Here is a 23,409-nt window from a genome sequence, read left to right as displayed (position 1 = left end):
CAACCTTAACGATGCTGTTGCAGAAAACAAATGTAACTACGTTTTTCGGTGTTATTCATGTTACTGAGGGGGAACATTGTATTGTGTTGGTGAAGGAAGATTTTTACCCACAGGTCGCATAAGGCACTACTACTACTACTACTACTACTAAAAACCAATCAATTAATTCTAATAGGACATTCACAAAACCATATGAGTCTTGTTAATTAAAAAATTAAAAGTAAAATTATGGTAGCATGTCCTCTGATGGTGCCATCCAGATTCTTCCATCTTTCCCTGTCTTCTTTTACCCCATCTTGCCTCCATGGCAACAAAACATTTACAGCAAATCATGGTGTGTGGAAGCCTGAGATATTGGCTGTCTCAAATGTTGTTAATACTTTTTTGCCTTTCTCCCAGCTGCCTACAGCCACTTATCGAAGTGCCAAACTGTTACCAAACAATAGACTTAACCTACCGTTAACACAACACAGACTTAAGTCTTCAAGTGCATTTAAAGTGATAGTCACGTCAATTGTATTCATATAGTCCAATATCACAAAAAACTAATTCCTATAAACTTAGAGCAGGATTCAAGTAGACCTCATCTTTTGTTCAAAACGTAATCTTTCTGCATTGTCCTCAAATGGAAAATGTATGACAATCAGTAACAAGGTAACTCTTTATACTTGAAATAGTTTTTTTTACAATTCACTTCCAAACACATAAAATGCATAGATTTATTAAGCTACAAGTAAAATAAATATCTCCTTGATCTTTTTAATTAGCAAATAACCAAAATCTGGTAATTGTTTCTAAACAGCTAATATTGTAGACTGTAAAGATGTATACTGGATTCTGACATGATAAAATGCTTTTCAACAATAACTCTACTTTCGGCATGCCTCTTGATATTTTCCCTCTTCTTATTGTGCTGTTTTTTTATAATTTTCTGCCTCATTGTGCTCCTCATCAAAGAACCATAAAACAGTTAAACAACACCTGAGGGAGAAAAGACTCAACTCTGCCTCAGATTCAATTACCAAACTTAATGCACTTTGAGATAAGTGTTAATGTTGGATTTAATAAAACAATAAAAAAAGAAAGCAATCAATTCTGAAATCAATATTCTTTTTCAGAATTACTTTAAAATGCCATTACAGTAGTGAAATGCAGTGGCAGTGAAGCATGTGAAACAACACAGACACATTTCTTACTTTGTTTTTGGGGGGCTGCATGTATGCTTTGAGTCTCAGTCGGAGGTCGTGGGCGGTTTCCATCAGGTACTGAGAGGAACGAATCAGAATCTCGTCTACCGGACCCGCCACAGGCCATGATGCCTTCATCAGAGAACTGGTCTATAAGGAAAAGAGAGAGAGAGGAAAGAAGAGATGGTGGATGAGTGAAGAGGAAATACTTTGAAACAGTTTGAGGTCCACCGGAGCTTTAGAATCCTAACTACACTGCCAGGTCACACCACCTTCATAACAAAACAAGGCACATGCCATATTTACTATGTGTCAGAATGCCAGACTGATGTGTGTAACACTGAGTGCCTCTTTACTGTAGCTTTTTAGCTAGCAGTGCCAAACACATTATTGAAGAAAAAAAAAAAAACACTAGTTGTAGGGCTTTTGTTGTTGCTAAGCGACAACCGGAAAAAACCATCTCCAGAGCAGCAGCACTCTTTCATACACTTATCATATTTGAGTGTTAAAAATATTCCTCGCTCTCTGTGCAGTTGGGAGTGTGCAACAGTGAGTGCATTCTTTTCATACTGATGAGAAAAAGAAGCCCATAGTGTGAAGATAGGCGCCTGGTGGACATGTACACCAACAGAGGGAATGTGTGTGTTAGTAGCCATTTCACACAAGTAAATGAGCACTGGGAAAAGCACTACTGCAGACCTACATGAAGTTTAAGATTATCTCAGCTTGTTGATCCCAGGTGTATTTATGAATGTAAATGAACACAGGATGATTACATATTTCTTTCACAGTATTTCTGTTTTACTCGCAAGACAAACACAATAGACAGAAGGAACTAGAGGACGAAAGTCACATTTGAACTCACAGTCAGAGCGCACATGCAACTCAGAACATGAAACCCACGTTATAATGCCAAATTCGTGTTTTCTTTTCAAAATCTTTTTATTGATGAATCCATATTTTCTTACCTTGCCAAGCAGACCCCAAGTGTATTCACAAAGGTGTGGGCAGATGGGGGCCAGCAGCAGAGTCTGTCTCTCTATGAACTGGAAGACAAGGTCTCTGTGCATGCCCTCAATAGCCAGCTCACGATACTTATCTTTGGCTGCCTGCATACATAGACAAAAACAGTTTAAAAGGTCATCATCATGTAATTATGTGATTTCTACACTATCCCAGACACTCTCTTCAGGCCATTGAATTCACCACCTGCTCAGGATTAAATTTGAATCCTCAGTCATGTTATGCTCCATCTACTGCAGCATTCATAATAATATCATCATAAAATGCTTATGGAGGATGAAAAGCATGCTTGTCTCGGAAGACATAAAAATGATTAAGCGTGAATTAGAGTGCAGTTTTTATAATGGACATTTTACCTACCTGGAACTCAAAGAAGCCACTCTTCAGAGCCTCCTTGTACATCATCCTGTCATAGTGCTGCTCTGTCTTCAAGATGCCTGCGTTCATCTCGCTAGACAGACAGGACACAAAATCCTTGCAATCACTCTGCAAGCCAGTTTATCATTAACTTTTCAGCACTGAAAGTCAAAATGGAAGGGGAATAGGGCTGCACAATTTGGAGAAAAAGTCAGTCAAAGTCGATTTACAATACTCCAATGACGATATAATAGTATCATGAGTCTACTTGCTTGATTATCAAGGAAATGCACCAAATACTAATATTTTCAAATGTGTATTTCTCAACTTGAACATACAAAGTTAAACGAGAAATACATATATAAATAAAATACATAAACAAAAAATGTGAAATACTTTTTTTTAAATGACTTAATATTTTACTAAATTAAATAACAAAAAAACCAATCTTTTCAAAACAGATATTTTTGCTTTGCTCAACAGTACAAATGAAATAAATAGAACAATTTATTATTATTATTAATAAAATAATAAATGTTGTATGCCCTTATAAACAATGAAATTTAAGATGGGTGTAATAAAATTGTAATTAATGTTAATTAAAATATAATTTGTACAACCTCTTAAAGTCTGCATGCTCTGAAACCCTCTACACTTCTGATACTCACATGACCATACGCGACACACACGCTACTGTCTTAACAGACTGACTGGTCATATCTTTTGTGGACGTTGTTACGAGGGTAGCGCTTAATACATCCACGGGGAAGCGTAATTCAGAGGGAAGATTCAACGTTGATTAAACACAGAACCATAAATCAGGCATTAGTAAAGGCGGCATGGGGCGTTGAGTGAGTGACGTCGGTGTGCGAGTGGTGAAGCGAGGAGCGTGACTGTCAGTGGTGTCGGACTTAGCGACTGTAGCTGCAGTGTGAGGAAAAAAGCAAGAGGAGAAAGAGATAGCAAAGACGATGTAAAGTGAGTTAACAGTGAACAATAAAAACACCAAGCTTCTAAAGACACAGTGGCTTCATCTGTTGTTAATACTGTTGGTAAAGTGAAGGGTGATACAACGTGGAGACTGCAGTGCACACAGAGACTAGAGTGTCACGCACACAGCACACCTTTTTGTTTACTCAAATCGCACAATTTCTGTGCTTATGTAATTGCACAGAGTGACATCGTGATTGCGATTAGATCAATAGTGGCGCCCTAAAGCGTGATTTATGTTCCTGCGGAGGCTCCACGCAGAGCTTTCGCCGTAGCCTACATACAGTAAGTGGCCTGAAGTTTATATTTGTGCATTGGTATGTGCGTCGATCTCTTTAAGAGAATAGCAATGCCGGCACGCCAGTGTGTGTGTGTGTGTGTGTGGGGAGTGTGTGGTAGAGCGAGTGAGAGAGTGACGGCGATTAGCTTCGGAGTGAGTAGCGACTCTAGAGACATAGTGAGAGAAACAAAGTGTCTCCCCTGTGCTTTCTGACTGCGGTGGGAAATCTGTAGCAAGAAGTTAACCCTCTCCTTGATTTCATGTTCATGGAGAAGGAGAACCAAGAAATGAGTAGAGGGAAATGCAACGCTACCAAGCCATGGCTGAGTGACTGAGTGTCGCAGCGATGTGTAGTTACATTTTTTTAAGAGGTGCACGTCAGGCTACAGCGTAGGGTCCGGTGTAGATAAACAGCTTTGGGTTTTTCACTTCAAAGACTTAATAATTGATCAATTAATTAATCCACTGACAAGACTCTTTTGTTTAAGGATGGGGAGTTATGACAAATAAAATGCAGCTTTGTATTCCCTATCTCCATGATCTCAAAACCCACGTACAGGGCCTCGTTTAATGTGGTAGCCTAAATGAGAGCTATATATATATATATATATCTATATCTATATCTATATATATATATATATATATATATATCTATATCTATATCTATATCTATATATATATATATATATATATATATCTCGGTACCAGCGATACCACCGTCTTAATGAATTCCTTCATCTACCTGGCAAAGACCCGATCGTTGAAAGTGTCTGCAGGTCCTGTCCTCAGGTTGTTCTGGTTGGCAATCATCTCCTTCACCCACTCCACCCATGTGTAGAGGCGCAGGATGCCAGCGTCAGCCATGGTCTCTACAAAGTTGGCGTCCTCCACTGTGTCCCCAGCATCGGCGAGAGCCAGACGCATACCTGGGAGAGGAAATGTATAGGTGTGTTAAAACAGCAGGAAGACAGAACAGGTGCAATATCACATGTGGGAAAGTGATTTGTAGTTAATTTTTCAGAGCAAAAATATCCAAATGTCCAACTATATGGGTCCCTTCAATCGGTAAACACTAAACATAGCACTTCATTTCTCTTCTTCAAAATACTTCGACAACCAGGTAAAGTTCTCAGACTTTGTGGAAATCTCCAGTCTAGGAAACTTTAAATACCCAGCAGACATCCCCCCAAGCTCTTAGACAGGAAGTCAACTTAACACATCTATCTGCTGTCATTTCATCCCACAGCAGGACAGCTTCTACAGATACTCCAGACACATCTATTATTCAGCTTGTTCAGAACATAAAGAATACGGAGGGTAGATATAATAACTAACAACAAATGAAAAGGATGGATCGACTAATCCTGAGGTATACCGAGAGCAGGAGGGATACAAGGGTTAATCTATGTCCCTACCAGGTATAGATGAAAAAGATCAGAAAACAATAGCTAGAAAACACAGACAGAAAAACAAATAAACATATGGAGATGAACAACACAATACTTTAATTCTCCAAAATGGATTCTATCTATATTAATTATGCCTCACAGGACCCCCCCCGAACATATGGTTTTTGTTTTAAATGACACTTTCAGAAACACATTCTGCCACTGTATATCATGTCTCACTACTCCTTAGTGAAAATCTTCCTCTCAAGTTCCAATAAATATTTAATTTAGAGTCTATACTTTTCTTCGATCCTCAGTATCTTGTTGCCCTGTGGAGAGACCAACAGGCGGTACTGCTTTTCTGGAATGGCGATCGTGCAAATTTGAGATAAGTGATAAGAACATTTCTATTGCAATGATATCATGAAGCTGCTGTACCTCAATTAGTTGTTTCTGACGGAGAGATCGTGGTGAATATACACTGCATTGCTGGTTACACTTTGATTCAAGCATACATTATTATACAGAAACTAATTACTTACAGAGCAGTGTAAGTGATCCATCCAGTGGATACCCAATAACTCATAGCACCCAACATCAACACTCAGCTATCTCATGAAGATGGGGCGTTTTCTAATTATCTTCAGCACAGGATAAAGGATGTATAATTATTCTATTATGTATAATAAGTGTAATGGCCCATTTACTATGAAAAGACTTTGTAATCTGTTCTAAACATACACCTGATGAGTTTTGTCTCCCACATTTAAATAAAACATAACAGAGATAAGAGAGAAAAGGATCAGAAACATAACACAGGAGGGAGATAAATCAAGAAGAAATTGAGTGTACCGTCTGCTGAGAACTTGTCAATGGCTTGGCAGAGAGTGAGGAAGTTTCCAGTTGATTTGGACATCTGGTGAATAGAAAAACAGATGTTAGCAGCCTGATTCTTTCAAGCATGCCCACCCACACGAGTTCATTACAAAGCTTAGTGAAATAAAACCATCGAATAGCAGACTGTCTGTGTTTAAAAAAAAAAGGAAAAAAGAAAAACAAGTCAAAAGCACATAGAGTAATTAAAATTCTTAACAGCATCAAACACTGTATCTAATTACTGCCACATAAAAAGAGTGTTTAAATACAAAGGTTTGCTGCAAAATATAACAAGGTTAATATTGTTATTTAATGTTCAAATAAACCAGACAAACGACCACATCAGATGGAACCAGACCTTTTCTCCTGACATTATAACCTTACTATCAATATAAGAGACTCATTGAAATTCATTCAGAATAGTATTTGACACACCTTTTCAGAGTTAAGGAGCAGATGTCCATTGGCTCGAACTGCTTGTGGCCACTTCCCACTGTAGACGAAAGAGAATATTCTCATTAGTGACGTCTTCATCATCATCATCATCAATATAATCAAGTTAACCCTAATATAAAATAAAATGTAACACCATAAAACCTTTTAAATCCATTACTATTTCCATAGCAGAACAAATGCACATTTAGGCTGGGGGATATGTTTAAAATCATTATCATCAATCACATATCAATTAATCACATAAATGGTTAATGCAATAACTAGATCGTATATCACCTGGATGCTATGAATTATGACACCTGCCTTTTAATCCTCATTCATTCGCTCCTACTCTTTGTACTGGTCAATCAAGCAGGCACACTCACTTGTCTTTGGGCCACAGAGCCACATGGTTGTACAGGTAGTAAGACAGGTGGTTGGGCACCAGGTCTTTGCCAGACACACGGACGTCCACAGGGTACCAGTACTCAAACTCCCTCCTCAGCCTCTGTAGACGCTCTTTAGGGATGTCTGTCTTGGGGAAGGGAGACGTCTTAAAGAAGATAAAATCCCACACCTCTTTGGTCATCTGCTCCGGCCTGTGGGAGAGAAAAACAAAAAAAAAGAAAAGACAAGAATGGTCAAGGGTAGAACGATAGATGTATTGGATTGAAGCAAGGTAAAGAGAAGTAATTAAATGCAGCATATGATAGTGTGTTTCACTTCTCTTTGACATTTTATCTTAGTCCTGGGGAAGAGATTTGAGGATACTTACTGTAAATGAACATTGAGCTATGAATTGATTTTTCTAAACTGTTTCTGAAATGCATCGTTTGTCATTGAGTAGACGTTTCATTTATTTGTTTAATTTCCCAAGCAACAAATCGACTGTCTGAAAAGCAACACCTCTCATTTTAAATGATTACATTTTGTTTTTAAATTGGAGTCTTTTCTCCCTCAGGTGAACAACGTCTATGGTTGTTTGAAGGCAGAAAGACAAGGACGAGAGGAGACAGAGTGAATCAGTTAGGGTTTAATCCTTCTTTATTCTAGTGTGTGTGTGTGTGTGTGTGTGTGTGTCCGTCCATACTTAATGCCCAGTGGTGAGGCTCCCTGTCCGTTGAGCACACCTCCCTGGAGGAGGTGGGCTACAGTGTAGTAAGCCATGTAGATTGTGGAGTCCGATAGTGACTCAATCAGCCACTGCTCGTCCCAAGGCAGCCGTGTTCCTATAGTAACCAGGAGGCACAAACGCACACACACACACGCACACACACACACACACGCACACACACACGCACCAATGGGAGAGAACACAAAAGAGACACAAAATGATTAAGAAAGACAATTGTTGTCTCCTCTGAGCTGACACAATCTTTTGTTGCATTTGCCATCTTGTCAAGCTGGTTACATTCTGGTGCCAAGAGAAACACTAAAGCAATGGAATAAGTCCTGGGCTTCATTGTGTTATCCTTGGGGAAAAAAGCTGAGATGTAAATCTTGTATTGTTCAATAAACTGAACTCAACCAAACCACAAGTGGCTAACCTGCTGCTTTGACAGACACCAGTAACTTATTATTTTTTCCACTCGCTGATTTGCTGATCTGGTATGCTGGTTGATGAAACTTGTGCTTCATATTCTGAAAATGTGTGGAGAGATTTCTACAGTAAAAGTCGACAACAGGCCTAGACTGTACTGTATGCCAGCTGGCCCTCAATCTGCAACCATTCCTGTATAAACAGAAAGGCAGAATGTTGCTAGGTGCTTCATCATCAGTCCTCTGCCTCCATCTATAGACCAAAAAAATCAGCCATACTATACTAGTTTAAAAACCTTTACGTCCTGTTCATCTTTGGCAGGGTGGTACATTTAATCTTAATACAAGAAACAATATTACCTTTAAAATACACAGCAATGACAGCAGCAACAGAGTTGTATATGTCACCTACATTAACAGTTACTGCAGTCCTGACACATCATTCATACACACAAACCATAGAGGCAAATGCTCACCAAGTCCGTAGGTACGAGAGCAGGCATGCTCCTGTAGCCAGGCCAAAGTTGCCTCAAAGTTCCTCCTGGTCTCTTCACAAAATCTGTGTAGTGTGGTGCAAAATAGAGATCATTAAATCACAGGAAGTGGATGCAGACTTTGTAATCAGATTTGTTTTCAGCATGATAGTAACAGACAATACATAAATTAAATGTATTTTCTACACGCCATTATATACTGTCTAGATCTTCACAGTAGCCCCCACAAGCACAGACAAATACTGCACGGGTACTGGATACTGGGTACGTCAGAGGTCAGTGTCTTACGTTTCCAAAGACTTGAGGACTTCATTGGCCTGCTGTTTCCACTCTGCATCCCCATAGTCCAAATACCTGAAAGACACATATCATTAGCATGCTGCTAATCTGCTAATCAAAGAAAGCCCAAAGGGCATGAGATATTCTACAATAGGGCTGCACAATATATCGGTTTTTTTTTAAATCATCACAATATCAACTGACGCAATATACACCTCGCAAAAGGCTGCAACATATCGCAATAGATGCTCAGAGATTTTTTTGAGTTATTTGAAGAAAAAAAATATCAGTAGAAAACTGCACTTTGAAATGTAACGTTTTTGATGGTGGCTTTATATTCAATTCAATGTTCAATTTGCTCAATAGAAGAATGTTGGAAATGATTTCCCTTTATTTGTTTTAAATTCAACCAACAATCTGTTGTATTTAAGCAGAATACTGAAAGCAGCAGAAATGCAGAAGAGAGTTACACCTTATTATTAACGTTATCGTAGCATATCATTTATTTTCCTCATATTGTGCAGCCCTATACTACGCCTAAAAATACAGACCATCTCCAGTCATCTTGGTCATTTTTTGTCATAATTTATTAAAAGTTTCACAGCTTGAACCCATTTAACAAAAATATATAAAAAATATATACACTTATATTCCCCTAGTTTCTATCACACTACCATGCAGCTTCAGATCCACTTAGGGCAAATCATGTTCTGTTACAAATTAAAACACTTTAGGCTTTATAGTATAAAGACTTTTGTGTTCACGTGGCACTTACCACTGGTCACAAAGAGCCACCACACACTCATCGGCTGAACGCGACATGACCTGCTTTTCTGGTTCCATGTAGATCATGGCGTCACCCTGTAATACATTGGCACAGTGCCAACATCATTACAGGTAAATACAGATCAAACATCTAGCAACCATGGCATACAATGACCTCTGAAATACTCTGTAATAGTGCACAGACATAAGGAACACCAAACAATCCAAGATAAAGTCAGAATTTAAGTTGTTGTGCCAGATATATTTTATTTTTTATTAAGTATAAGTATATATTTTGCATTAGAAACAAAGATTGTCTTACCCTATCAACCATCATCTTTTGGATGGGTTTTTTGACATCCTGGACCTTCTGCCCCTTGTAGCCATCGACCAGCATGATCTGAGACAGGAATTCATTCACAGAAACATTTCATTCATACTGATGCAATTTTTTCACAATTCTGGCAGTTCAGTCAATAAGAAGTGGGGCATGTCTCTGCAGTGCATTCTACAATCACAAATGATCATAACCTGTTCAGTGGGATGACACATACTCAGTGTACACATATGAAATGTGTTCTGCTTGATGTGCTGTTGAGTGGCCCCTTGCAGTGACAACATTTAAATTCTTATTCCGTTCAAATTTACAATCTGCTGACAGTGAAGGAAGCTGAATTTGTACATTGGAACATGAGTAATGGCATAATGTTGCAATAGGAAAAAATGGGCTTAGCAAAAACTAAAAATTCTAAGCCTTGTATGTGTGTGTGCAGGGCCGGCGATTGCTATAGGCGAACTAGGCGATTGCCTAGGGTGTCAAATGTGTTGGGGGGCACTGTGTCGCCCTTAGGTCTACTTCTCATTAATAGAATTAGAATGACAAGCGAAATAAAACATGTTTAACATGATCATCTTAGGGCGCCCCCTCAGCCACACGTTTATTGTCATCCTGATTATTAGACTGAATTGATGATTATTGTCGATCATTTCCTAATTGGGGGAAAACTTCAAACTAATGATTTAGTAGCAGCGGCACAGACCACGGAGCTGCTGCAGCGCGCCTTCCGTGGTTTGTGCAGCTTCAGGTTTATAATGCTGCGGGCATGCTGCGGCAGATGTTTCCCGTTTGTGCTCCGTGTATTTCTGCGGTAGGTCTAGTTTCGGTTTTCCACCTCCGATGTAGAGCAGCGTACAGCCACTTCCCTAAACTTTGTGTCATTCAGAGACCAGAGACCCAAACGGGGCTCTGAGTCTGTCAGAAGGTCAGAGATCTAACGTATCAGCAGAGCAATCACATAATGCACAGCAGACTATGGTGCAAGTGGATTATTTTCTGAAATAGTGTGACTTTATTCTTGTAATAGCCTATTGTCACTTTATTTTTCTCAAAATATCACGACTCCTCCAGATGAGATATATTTTGAATGTGCACAAAGTTTTGAACATGAGCAGAAATCTTGCTCAAACACATCTGAAACTCAATCTTGCCTAGGGCAACCAAAGGGCTAGAGCCGGCCCTGTGTGTGTGTGTGTGTCATGTTTCAGCTTGCTGTTATGGACAGTTTTATAATAGACAGAGGCAAACTGCCTGAGGGCAACACGTAGCCAATAACCAGTTAAATAATAATTTAGCTAGCCTTAATATCTCCAAGTGATTCACACCTTAAGGTGTGAATCACTTAGGAGATATATCACACACGCTTCAAACCAAAAGTTAAATCCACAAGGACGGTTGCATTTTGCTGACTTATGCAGTTGTTTTTAACTTATTAACCACTAAGTCGACTCACCCCTTCATAAAATCCCTTCAGGTAAACTTTCTCCTTGGCCTCAGCCAGCTTCTCCTTGTCATTCTGGCTCTGGATCTTCAATTCATCACACACCAGAGGAGCAGATAGGTTCCCGTAGCCTGGTATCTCTATGATGGGGACCTAACATGTGCACACACATATACATAACACACACATTAAGCCTCCATTAAGCAATTCAATATGTTCTCACGTGTCTTTTTTACTTGAATTGGTTGAGTCAATGCAACCTGACAAAAATCAAACTGATATTTGCTGATCAGCTTACCGGCTCAAAAGGCAACACCATTTTGTCCTCGATTCCATACTTCTCCCGTAGAGCCTTTTGAAAATGTAAGCATTTAGAGCTACATTAATGAAACGCAAAAAATAAGTGCATGCTTAAACAATGGATGCGTCTTTAAATGGTCCCGTTTCATCCTGAAGAACAAGGGGTTTGGTTTTGGCTACCTGAACGTAAGCAAATAACACAGCAGACTACTGTAATTCCATAGGACAATCTGTAAAAACATTTCAAAATCTTAATTTCCAAATTCCATTTGAAGTTTTAGATGGGCTCTGTTGTCTGTGTTTCTCTGCAGCAGATTTCATTTTAGATATAAAGGCTTACTGAATGGCGGGCAGCATAATAGACATTTTTAAAAGACCTGTAACATCACCTGTTTTTTCTTGATGTCTCTGAGAGCAGCAATGTCATCGGGAGCATCAGAAGGCACACTGGTAACTACCCCCGTACCTGAGGAAACCGTGGACAAAGCAAGAGGCCAACACATAAAATGTATTTATGCACACCAGGTAGTATGTTTTTCATTGTAATGTACATTATACACATTCAGTGCCATTGCCCATTGCCCCCACATTTCATTAACTGCCGAGCAGCTACACTGTAGCAACTGACTAACTGAAGAACAAATAAACATAACATACATATACATACATAACATAATAAACATGATCTGGTAACTGATAAATGTCACAGGTCGACCCAGACATACTCGCTTATTGCTCGCCATAACCCTTAAAACCAGAATGGACACACTTCGTACAAGAGCTTTGACAGATCAACTTAGTCATCCCAAAATTCCAATTAAGGCTTTTTACAAAGATTCATCAAGAGGCCACATGGGAGCAAACCCCTCAAGCACCACAGACCAGAAAACAGATAGTAGTGACTTCTAAAAGAACAGAGGCACTCTGGGTGCAAATAGAGCCATTTGATATGTTTACAAATGTTCTCCCTCAGGTCAAAAGAGTAGCCATTAATCCAGTCCTTTGACATCATAGAACAGCACTTTATAAATTCTATGGTGACCTTGGCCTGCTATTTTGAGACTCCCCAATACTTTTCCATAAACGTCTCCAAGAATATCTAAGACAAGGAGGAATAAGTGACAGAGCTCAGCGCAGATTTTCTGCGAGAGTAATACCTAAAGCAATAAAAGCGAGAATACATTATCTTTTTTTGAAACACAGACAGATATAATGTCAGATGCATTTAACTGAAGTTTAAGTTGGCACATAAAAAAAGAAAGTAAAAAGTGTCCCCACTCAATATTGTGACTGCTGTAAGCAACTCTGAAAAAAACCTACTACGATGCTTTAAAGTGCTCATATTATGCTTTTTGGCTTTTCCCCTTTCCTTTATTGTGTTATATATCTTTTTTGTGCATGTTATAGGTTTACAAAGTGAAAAAGCCCAAAGTCCACCCCAAAGGGACTTACCATCTCCAACAGAAAACACTGTTCACAAACTGCTCCAAACAGCTCTATTGTAGTCCAGACTTTACGAACGCTCGTCACTTTCTAACACACGTTATAATGCTCGCCTAGCTGCTAGCATGGCACTCCCTCATACTGTGCAACTGACTAGATAGCATTGCTTACCTAGCTACTCCGCATGTGTGACTCCCAACAAAGATGGAACAGAAGTGAGATGTCTCACTCTGTAGCTAAAACACAGAGCTCAACACACAGGGTTAAAAGAGGAGCTGCAGCAATGTGCAGTACAACAAAAATTAGTGTTTTTTGAAAATTAAACCATGTAAACCTATTCTGGTACAACCTCAAAATACAATTATGAACCTGAAAATGAGCATAATATGGGCGCTTTAAAGGTTTCATAATGGCTTGTTGCTTGTAGCAACTTCAAAGTGAATGTTCGGGTCATTCCTTCAGTTTGCTAGAAGGCCTTTTTGACATGTCACTGTGCAATATGAAATCTTAATAACAGTCACTGTACACAGAATATCTTGCTTATAGTGGCCCCAATGTGCACATTGCTGCAGCTCCTCTTTTATATGTATGACAAAAATATGGTGTTTTTTGAAAATTAAACCATGTAAACCTATTCTGATATAACCTCTAAATACAATTATGAACCTGAAAATGAGCATAATATGAGCACTTTAAACAAATACGAGAGATTTCTGCCTTTAAAAAAAAAAAAAAAAAAAGAATAAATAAATCATTGCAACCACTCTGAATAAATGCATCTCTGCTAGTTTTCCTAACTTCTTGACTTGTACCTTTGTCCTCCTTGATGGTGAGCATGGGCAGAGCATAGATGGTCTTATAGGAGGTTAGAGGAGCACTCAGGGCACAGCCAAGGATATCCTAGAAAGAGACAACAAAGCAGAGCCTGATTTGATTTACACTGTAAATACATAAGTCTGATCCGGTTTGGAAAATCTGACTTACTAATTTCTGGGTAAAAGAAAAAGGTAAAGCAGAAGTAATACATTTAAAGTAATCCATTTTGCAGGTTGTTTGCAGCGTAGCCATGAAACCTTGTCCCTCCAACTGTCTTTATACTGCTGATTGATTTACCTCTTACAGTTAAAGTCTTGAAAGCCTAAAATGAACTAGAATTTATTTGCAGCTGAAAGCAAGAATCACACAAAGTTAGTACCTGGCCCAGTATTTCCATGACCACTGACACCACTCCATTCTCTTTGGTGAAGCCCTGGTATGACATATTCCTGGCAGATCTACTGGTGCAGATGAAGATGTCTCCGCTGGTTGTCTCAAAGGCAACATACTTCATGTCGGGCCTCACCCAGCAGTTGGTCTGACCGAACATGGTCTCTGGTCTCAGAGTGGCAGCCACCAGAAAGATGTTTTTGCCTTTCATGGCGCTGTGGAGAGGTTAGCATTATCACTTTACTTCTATCTTAAATTAAGAGTTAATAGTACTGTGTTTATCAAGATGAGAATTACACTTAAGTGCATGTAAAACTTGTCTGTGGTGTAGAATCCTTCCTATAAAGTACTGTTGATAGGACAGTGTTCAGTGTAATTTGTTACCTGCTATAAAAGACTTTGGACTTGAATTTTGCTGTGTATGGTTCAACTATTTTCATCTTGATGAGTGTATACTCCTGAGGTCCAACTCCCTGCAGGTAAAGAAAAATGTTAGTTGGGAGAAAAAGAACAAAATACAGCTCTCAAACCACTTCAATTCAAAGTAAGAGACTATTTTATTTGGTTGTTTTTCCTTTCTGTGCCAACATCAGTAAAACAAACATTTGCAAAATTCAATATGTGGAATTTTCTACATTCCGAGTAAACTGCAGGAATAAGCAAAAATGGTAAGTCAGATAAAATCCATAGTGATTCTACAGTCAATTGTTTTGGGTGTGGATAAGTGGGGTACATTTGCAGTACATCAAAGAACAATTTAAAAAATGTAAACAGTTCCTTCCAATGTTTTCTGCAGGACTCACAACTGACAGTGTTGGGAGTAATGCGTTACAAAAGTAACGCAATTACAGTAATGTATTCCTTTTTGCTGTAACGCAGTAATATAACACATTACTAATTAAATTTCGGTAATATTATACTCTTTACAATCTCAGTAACGCGAGTTACAACGCATTTTAACGCAACATTTAGTGGTGCATTGTTTTTTTTAAAGAATTCACCAACACCGCGACACATTTCTTCACAGGAAAAAAAAAAAGCCGTATTATTTTCCTGTCGCTGTATTCGATGGTTGAGATGACTGCAGAGACAAATACATTTGCGAGATGGATATTATTTTCAGGAGTTATTACGCTGCGTTGAAGTGAGCTGTCCTGTTTCTGTTCCCGTGGTCAGAACCAGAGACGGTACGGACAGCACGTATGTCCCAACAGGTGACGGTACGTCAGCGGCTGACAGATATAAACATGTCGGGAATTAATGTTGAGGCTTGCTACACGTAAATATCATCGCATTTTTATCAGCTGTGGAGAGTAACTATGCCTGTAGTGGAATGGCTTCGAATGACGACCAAAAACGCTTGTCTTTTACTGTGACCATTTACTGTTCAATATGTTGCAGTTTTACAAACAAGAAAGTGAACAACTTGAGCCTGACGGACATGTTGCTTCTCAGTAAGCTAGCAAGAGTAGGCTACACAACAGACAACTTCCGTGTAGCTTACTTCAAAATAAAAGCACTTCCTGTGACGGTTCGCAGTAAAACTAAATTACTGTTAAATAAGGTTGTGTAGGCTACCTTTTCACAAACCAGCTATAAATCAAGTACTGTAAATAATGTAAATAGTGAGTTTTAATCACACTATAATTGAACATTTCCTTTAGAGTGTTTTAACCTAAACAACATGAATTTCTTATTCAAGTGCTATAAACAAACATTTTACAACAATGCCATACTTTTGAGTATTTTCATTTTCTCCTACTTGCCTATTATATGTTTTACTTATCTATTTTGTATAGCTTTAGTTACTTTGCATATTTATATTAATTATACAAAATATGAATAATCTATGATGTATTAAAGTGGATAAAGACGAGACTTTATTGATCCGGTGGTGAAATTCACAAGCTAGCTGCCAAATCAAACTTCCTCTGTTATTTTGGTGAAAGTAACTCAAAAGTAATGCAAAAGTAGTGTAACGCATTACAATTCAGAGACAGTAATATTGTAATATAACTAATTACTCTCAAATGACAGTAACTAGTAATCTATAATGTATTACATTTTGGAAGTAACTTGCCCAACACTGACAACTGATCATAACCACCTAGGAGCTCAGTGATATATGGATGCCTCAACAAATTAAGATTGTTATTGAACACTTGTTTAAGAAATGTTAATGGTTGAGGCATCCATATAAAACTGAAGAGTTTGTTTCTTTAAACCAGTTTGTCATAGTGATGGGACGTTTGACACCGAGGCACCGAAGCTTGTATCACTCTTGCAAAGCACACTGGTTCGAAACAGTGTTGGAGCTTGTATCGAATTGAAATAAGCACGTGACTGATGACGTCCAAAGCTTCGAACGTCACTGAAAATCCGGAAGGGTTTGCTGGATTCATGTCGCTGCGTGCTTACCAACGGCCCGTTAGAATTCACTGGAACATCGCAGGGTTTATGAGTGTGGCTTGCAATTTATTTGATTAGCCAATAATGGAAATTAGCCTACTTGCTGCAGTGTATTGAATCCAAATTTAGGCTAATTAAACATACTTACATTCAAATCCTGATCACAGTAGTTTATATTATTATATTATAATGTTGTATTCAAACATAGGCTTTATATTTTTAATTCCGTCATGTCATGTTCATGTCATTTAATTCAAGTTCAGTCATGCCATATGCACGTGTCCATTCTGTCTCTCCTATGTTCATGTTGTAAGCTTTGTTTGGCTGTGTTGAGTTCATAGCCGCTGTCATTTCTGCTGACTGACCACCAGATGTCACTGTGTTGTCTTCGATGCTTCGGATCATTTTGCGATACAATCAGGAAGAAGCTTCAGAGGCTTCACAAGGCTCTGTTTGCCCATCACTAGTTTGCCATGTATTTATTTATTTCAACACTGCACGTTTACAAGTAAATCGTAATATTTTTATATATCGATTGACAGCACTAATAGAGATATATATATATATATATATATATATATATATATATATATATATATATATATATATATATATACATATATACACATATACACACACACACACAATTGTGTTTTTCACAACTAATACATTATTTCATTGAGCCAAGTTTACCTCTCCTGTCTGCCTGTCGTGGTCCATGCATGGCTGTCCATCCTTGGGGGAGTAGATGGTATACCTGCAGAGAAGGAATATATTACTGAAAGAACATGCAATGCCAAATGCAAATTAAACTGCCTGAGACTAAAGGACACACTTTAATATCAGTTATCTACTAATTATAATACTTCATTTTAAATATTCCTTTGCTTTTACCCCGTGGAAAGAAATGACATTGGTACGGGACATTGTTTCAGGCAAGACAGTTCAACTGATCCAGAGCCAGCAACAAAGATAAAATGTAAGACATTATCATATTACATAATGTGGGGCACTTCCTACTTTCCTCTATATTTCTACAAGGACATTGCTACTAGAGATGCCCCGATCACGTTTTTAGCCACCGATACAGATTGTTGATCATCAATGAGCAATATCTGCTGATAGGGGGCCAATACCGATTGTGTTTGTGTTGTTTTGTTTAGTTATAGCAGCTGATATAGCTGTATTAAAGTATTGGCCAGTTTGCCTGTTTGTAGTGCATTGGGATCTCCACCAGGTGGCAGTGTAACCGGAATAAGAATCACAAGTCAGTGTTGTTAGTTTCTTCCTTTTTCACCACAAATTAACGCATATATGCAGATTTTTGAACAGGAAAACAGGTGTTAACTTTTCCTGCTACAACTTACAGTGCACAAAACTGCAAACTCTGCTGTACCGTTGTTATTATTCATCCATGAGCAGCATGCAGCGACGACAGTTAAAGGACAATTCCGGCACAAAATGAACCTAAGGGTTAATAGCATCTGTACCGAGTCGAACGTTCTCTGGGATCTGTTTTCATGCTAATCGAATGTGTCTCTAGCTTGAAACAAGCTACCGCAAACCGGTGGTTAGCTGCTAACACTAGCTTTCGGGGCAGAGGGTAAATCACTATTTTATACCACTAACAAGGCTCAAAATAGCACCACACTTCAACGGTAGCATAATGAGGGTTCCTACATGTAAACCGAAGCATTGAGAACTTTGTAAGTGTACAGACAGTTTATTACAAAGACAGATTATAAAGACAGTAGCGTTAATGTTTACATGCGGACGCCATCTTGGATAACAGTCATGAGCAGTCGAATCATGAACGCTGTGTTTGAGCTACGTTACTGGTTGCACGGCGTTCATCGTTCGACTGCTCATGACTGTTATCCAAGATGGCGTCCACATGTAAACATTACTGTTACAGCATCTGTCTTTATAATCTATCTTTGTAATAAACTGTCTGTACACTTACAAAGTTCTCAATGCTTCGGTTTGCATGTAGAGACCCTCATTATGCTACCGTTGAAGTGTGGTGCTATTTTGAGCCTTGTTAGTGGTATAAAATAGCGATTTACCCTCTGCCCCTAAAGCTAGCGTTAGCAGCTAACCACCAGTTTGCGGTAGCTTGTTTCAAGCTAGAGACACATTCGATGTTGTATATGTTATTAACCCCTAGGTTAATTTTGCGCCGGAATTGTCCTTTAAGTTTAGGCACCAAAACGACTAGTTATAGATGCTTGTGTTACTATCTACCACTTTTTCAGCCTTTTTTTCTCACTCTCCGCTGTGAGCTTAAACTCACCATGCTCCGCTGGGTGACGACTCTCGCCAAATTAAATTAGTTGTGTTAAATTGGTTTATGTTGGTTCCCCCACGAGGTATTTTCTCCTGGCATACATTGCAGATGGCATTTGCAATATCAGTCTCACACACTTTGTATAAGTTCCACACCGCCGACATGTTTTAGCAACAGTTGTTAGAGGGCTTACGTTATGCCTATATGAATCTGGAGGTACAATACCTAACTATTGTTTTGTTTGTAGTAGCATGCACGCACCTGAGCAACCACGTGCAGTTCCTGGCCAATAAGGTGGGTGGGAGGCGGCCGCAGTTACAGACATGCGGTTGTTGCTCTCAGCAGAGTGTTTAACTATATGTGTGTAGTAGTTAATCGGCGGCTAGTAGAGATTAATGCCAAGCGCCCGATCACTTGTTTTTAGTAAACATCGACCCATAATGATCGGCGGTCGATCAATCGGGGCCTCCCTAATTGCTACAGTTACATTTATATGGAAACCTCTAAACCATCTCACCTTTTGCCAAACTTGATCTTTTTTCTCTCCTTCAGTGTGATGAACTGCCACCTGACAAAGGAGTCATAAAAAGGGTTCACATCGGTGGTGATAAATGAACGCCTCCAGTCCACCTGTGAAGTAATAACAGGACACAAAGATTTAGGCACAATCGACTAAAATGAATAACCCGATTTAATTATCCTCAGGGCAAATACATTCTGGTGAATTGTAGGTATCAAACAAAAAGGTGACTATTGTGTGTACCTCTTAACACATGTTCAGATCATTTAGCCCCATGACATTGCAAAAAGGCTCAATAGTAAATTGTACTTAATTCTTAAAAAAATTGTAAAATCAAAGCATAGATTTACTTGTCATATTTTCATAGCATAAAGGGCCATAAACAAAACAAACACAGTTGCTTGGTAGAGTTACAACTAGTCACCTTGACTCCCATCAGTTTGAGATCTTTGACAGCCAGAGGAGGGAAGTACTCCAGCCAGTGTTCAGCATTGGCAAACTTGGAAATCTCCTGGTCATTCAGGCCCAAAGACCTCATAATGTCCCACTGAAAAGTGGCGGATCCGGATTTGGCCACTGCTTTACTCTAACAGAAAAATAAAAAAAGAAAGTGATGAAAATAATGTCAATTGACACACCCTTCGGGAATGCTACATGAAAAGAAAACTTAGGATAACGAGTCATAGTCGTTACTGACTAGGGATGCACCGAATCCAAGATTCGGGTTCGGCCGAATATTGGGCTTTTTGACAGGGTTCGGTTTACGAACGAGAATTTATTTCCACCGAACCGAACCCTATGCTTGCACTGCGCGCGCGCGCGCGCTACGCTGGTCGACGTAATGTAGGTGGACCGTTCAGTAGGCTGTGAGAAAGTGAAAATGGAACTCGCGAGCGGAAAACCCATCATGTAGACCCAGAAAAGAAAGCGACCCAAGCCGAGCCACACGCTCAACCCACAATGCCGACCTGTCCCGCGGCGGCAAGTGCCCCAAACAACACACTACATCGCCGCTGCCAAAACACCTGAGCATGAAACATCCGAAAGAATACGAGCCGCGCATGAAGGAGTCCACAGACAGCAGCCAAAACGCAGCAACCCCAGGTACAGCAAAGGAAGGACAGTCACAGCTAAAAACTTGTGTTAACCAGACAGTCTCTCCCGGGCTGTCAGCTGTTCTCTCGGAGTCTCCCTACACTGGGAGCGGTGCGACTGCTGCTAGTTAGCTAACGTTAGCTTTCTAATTTCACCCACCCAACATGCCTTCAGCATACACTGGTTAGCGAAGATGTCTGGCGATAGCGATGTACTTTCCTACGATGTGGAAAGAGCGTGACAATTCAACATTAAGTTGTTACATTTGTAAGGTATTGTAACCTCTCAGTTGAAGGTTAAGAGGAAGTTACAGTAAACATAGAGCTTTTATTGTGACGGGTAAAACGGAAGTGAATAAAGTGTTGTATTTTCTGACGGCTGACTGTGTTGGGGTGGAATAAAGTGAGACGTGCAGTGCCGTCTTGGTTCTGGCATTGGAAGCCTGTGTCTTTATTTTAAAGCCAAACCTGAGTCTAGACGATATAAGAAACCCTTTACCCCTTACACATTTAACTATTTTAGAGGCTGTGGACGTTGTTTACTTCATTAATGTGTTTACTGTGTTAATGGACTGAGGATGGGAGTAGGATTCGGTATTCGGTTTCGGATTCGGCAGAATCTTAACCAGTGGATTCGGTATTCGGCCGAACCCCACAAATCTGGATTCGGTGCATCCCTATTACTGACAAAAATGCACGGAAAAATGCCATCAATCTGGTCCCACGGATCCTGACCTTCTTGCCCTTTGCTTTGTCCTTGATGATAATTTCGTCAGATGTTTTTGGCTGCTCCTTCTCCTCTTCCTCCTCATCTGGAAACTGTGGAGGGTTTCCATACAGCTCCATCTCTCTCTTCAGCTTGTCTGAACAGGCCTGGAGGATACAATACCACATATGAATACCAGAAAAAAGGAAAATGCAGTGTGTGTGTGTGAGGGGGTTGAAGACAGGGATGAATTACAATTGAGTAGAATATCAGTAAAAATGCAGTAGTGGTTAAATTAATACCACTTGTCGGTTTTTGTTTCCTTTAATTGTGCAGGGAAGTTAAGAAAATAATGTAGTTGGTTACAACTTGCACATTGTGTTTGATGAATGAAATGATTATATAATGCAATGCTTATAATTATCATACCTAAAATTATGTCATTGCAACTACACACAGACAGACTGAAAAACAACAACAACACTAACTTTGATTGGCATTCCTGTGCAGTGCAGCCCAAATGGGAAGAGACATTTCTTCCCTTTCAGAGACTGGTAACCAACAGCAAACTACAATAAAAAAAAGTTGAAAAGCAGTGAGTCAGATACCAATGATCATACGTTGACTATTTGCATCTTAATTGTATGTCATAGATGCAGACTGAAAAAAATTGTTCATCTCAGTCTAAGGTAAGCAAACTTACCTCACACTTTGACAAGCTGAAAGTGTGACCGAGGTGCAATCGGCCATTCATGTAAGGGTAGGGGAAGGTCACAAAGAACTTGTTTTTGCTGGAAGGGAAAAATCAGCAGATCAAAATATGTATTTGAGACCAAAAGGATTTTGTTTGTGGTATCTTTTTCCGAGCAAAGTACCATGAGCTGGGAAATAACACAGGGTAACCATTAGTTTCAAAAGCTCATCCTTGGTATGATAACTGCACCACACTTGCATGGCAAGTTTTTTCTATATTTTCCCCATGGCAACAACAGATAATAAGGTAGTAATACCTACTACCTGTTAAGAACACTAGGTGATCATAGTTGCATCAGAAAGATATCAGTTGATGGAAGTACACCTGCAAAAACAGCTCTGACATTCCTGAGTACAGAAAACTATGTGAATTGCTATCTTTGTAGATGGTCTTACAACTGCTTATTGAACTAATACCTGTGTCAATAGTGGGAAAGAGTAACTCTTTGGGAATAGAACACATGGTCCTTGCTCATGATAGCAGATACTTACTTTGTGCTTTCCCCAACTGTTGTCGGTGCATCTTGCTCAAATGCCTTTTCCTTCTCCCATTTCTCCTGGATCTCTAGCTCAATCTTTCTCAAAAAGTCCAACTTTGCTGTTCCCTTCCGTTCCTGGAATACCATGACGAACAAGATGATAGTTAATTAGAGAAAACCCAGTAATAGCTGCAAGTGAACTGAATAGAGAATATTGCATAAGAAAAAAAAAACACACTTTAAGGATAATGTTAACTTTAGAGAGCACCGAGAATATAATATAATATAGATACGAATAGAAAATAATAGAAAAACTGTTCAACACGTGTTTAAAAAGAAAACAGCTGCAATCTCTGGTCCAGCTAAATCAGATTTTTTTCAATTCTATTTCTGCAGTTAGCTCGACAACTAACGTTAGCTTATGTTAGCTAACTTAGCTAATAGCTACAGTAAGTTAATGAGACATAACGTACTGCCTATAAACCAGCATTAACCATTACAAACTGTAGATAAATAGAGCATTGGACCTACCGTCATGTTTAACCCAAATTACGAGCAAGTAGCAATAACTAAACTAATGTGTAGAAAGAAGAAACAGTAGAAATAGTTTCCAGTTTGACAAGGGAAACCCACGCCACCGGTGCCTGGCTGATGACACCTACAATCAGCTTCTCGCATGGTTTTCTGGGAAATGCAGTCCGAAGAACTTTTCAGGAGTATTTTGTTAGATATCTAACGTTAGTGAACTAAGACTTTTATTCATGTAGTATTATTTGGTCAATCGTACATATTTTAATACACAACCGTAGAGCCGCTGGCAT

General features: G+C 39.2%; 1 protein-coding gene across 1 annotated transcript in view; it reads right to left on the bottom strand.

Annotated features, from left to right (window-relative positions):
• Nucleotides 1-23,272, bottom strand: part of lars1b (leucyl-tRNA synthetase 1b) — a 30,332-nt gene extending 7,060 nt beyond the window's left edge. The window contains exons 1-26 of the mRNA XM_031280556.2: nucleotides 23,120-23,272; nucleotides 22,602-22,723; nucleotides 22,060-22,147; nucleotides 21,845-21,925; nucleotides 21,386-21,523; nucleotides 19,981-20,142; nucleotides 19,554-19,666; nucleotides 17,443-17,506; nucleotides 14,725-14,813; nucleotides 14,330-14,555; nucleotides 13,947-14,034; nucleotides 12,081-12,157; nucleotides 11,690-11,743; nucleotides 11,404-11,544; nucleotides 9,936-10,013; nucleotides 9,624-9,709; nucleotides 8,858-8,923; nucleotides 8,552-8,634; nucleotides 7,627-7,765; nucleotides 6,923-7,135; nucleotides 6,537-6,594; nucleotides 6,078-6,141; nucleotides 4,580-4,763; nucleotides 2,571-2,661; nucleotides 2,156-2,296; nucleotides 1,197-1,337 (exon numbers count right to left, since the gene is read on the bottom strand). Coding sequence (XP_031136416.1) covers nucleotides 1,197-1,337; nucleotides 2,156-2,296; nucleotides 2,571-2,661; nucleotides 4,580-4,763; nucleotides 6,078-6,141; nucleotides 6,537-6,594; nucleotides 6,923-7,135; nucleotides 7,627-7,765; nucleotides 8,552-8,634; nucleotides 8,858-8,923; nucleotides 9,624-9,709; nucleotides 9,936-10,013; nucleotides 11,404-11,544; nucleotides 11,690-11,743; nucleotides 12,081-12,157; nucleotides 13,947-14,034; nucleotides 14,330-14,555; nucleotides 14,725-14,813; nucleotides 17,443-17,506; nucleotides 19,554-19,666; nucleotides 19,981-20,142; nucleotides 21,386-21,523; nucleotides 21,845-21,925; nucleotides 22,060-22,147; nucleotides 22,602-22,723; nucleotides 23,120-23,125 — 2,793 coding nt within the window. The 5' untranslated portion in view covers nucleotides 23,126-23,272. The remainder of the gene's footprint in view (nucleotides 1-1,196; nucleotides 1,338-2,155; nucleotides 2,297-2,570; nucleotides 2,662-4,579; nucleotides 4,764-6,077; nucleotides 6,142-6,536; nucleotides 6,595-6,922; nucleotides 7,136-7,626; nucleotides 7,766-8,551; nucleotides 8,635-8,857; nucleotides 8,924-9,623; nucleotides 9,710-9,935; nucleotides 10,014-11,403; nucleotides 11,545-11,689; nucleotides 11,744-12,080; nucleotides 12,158-13,946; nucleotides 14,035-14,329; nucleotides 14,556-14,724; nucleotides 14,814-17,442; nucleotides 17,507-19,553; nucleotides 19,667-19,980; nucleotides 20,143-21,385; nucleotides 21,524-21,844; nucleotides 21,926-22,059; nucleotides 22,148-22,601; nucleotides 22,724-23,119) is intronic.
• Between the last annotated feature and the right edge of the window lie 137 nt (nucleotides 23,273-23,409).

Source organism: Sander lucioperca, chromosome 13, assembly GCF_008315115.2.
Source record: "Sander lucioperca isolate FBNREF2018 chromosome 13, SLUC_FBN_1.2, whole genome shotgun sequence".
In the NCBI taxonomy this organism is placed as follows: Eukaryota; Metazoa; Chordata; class Actinopteri; order Perciformes; family Percidae; genus Sander; species Sander lucioperca.
This window is presented reverse-complemented; position numbering and strand designations above follow the sequence as displayed.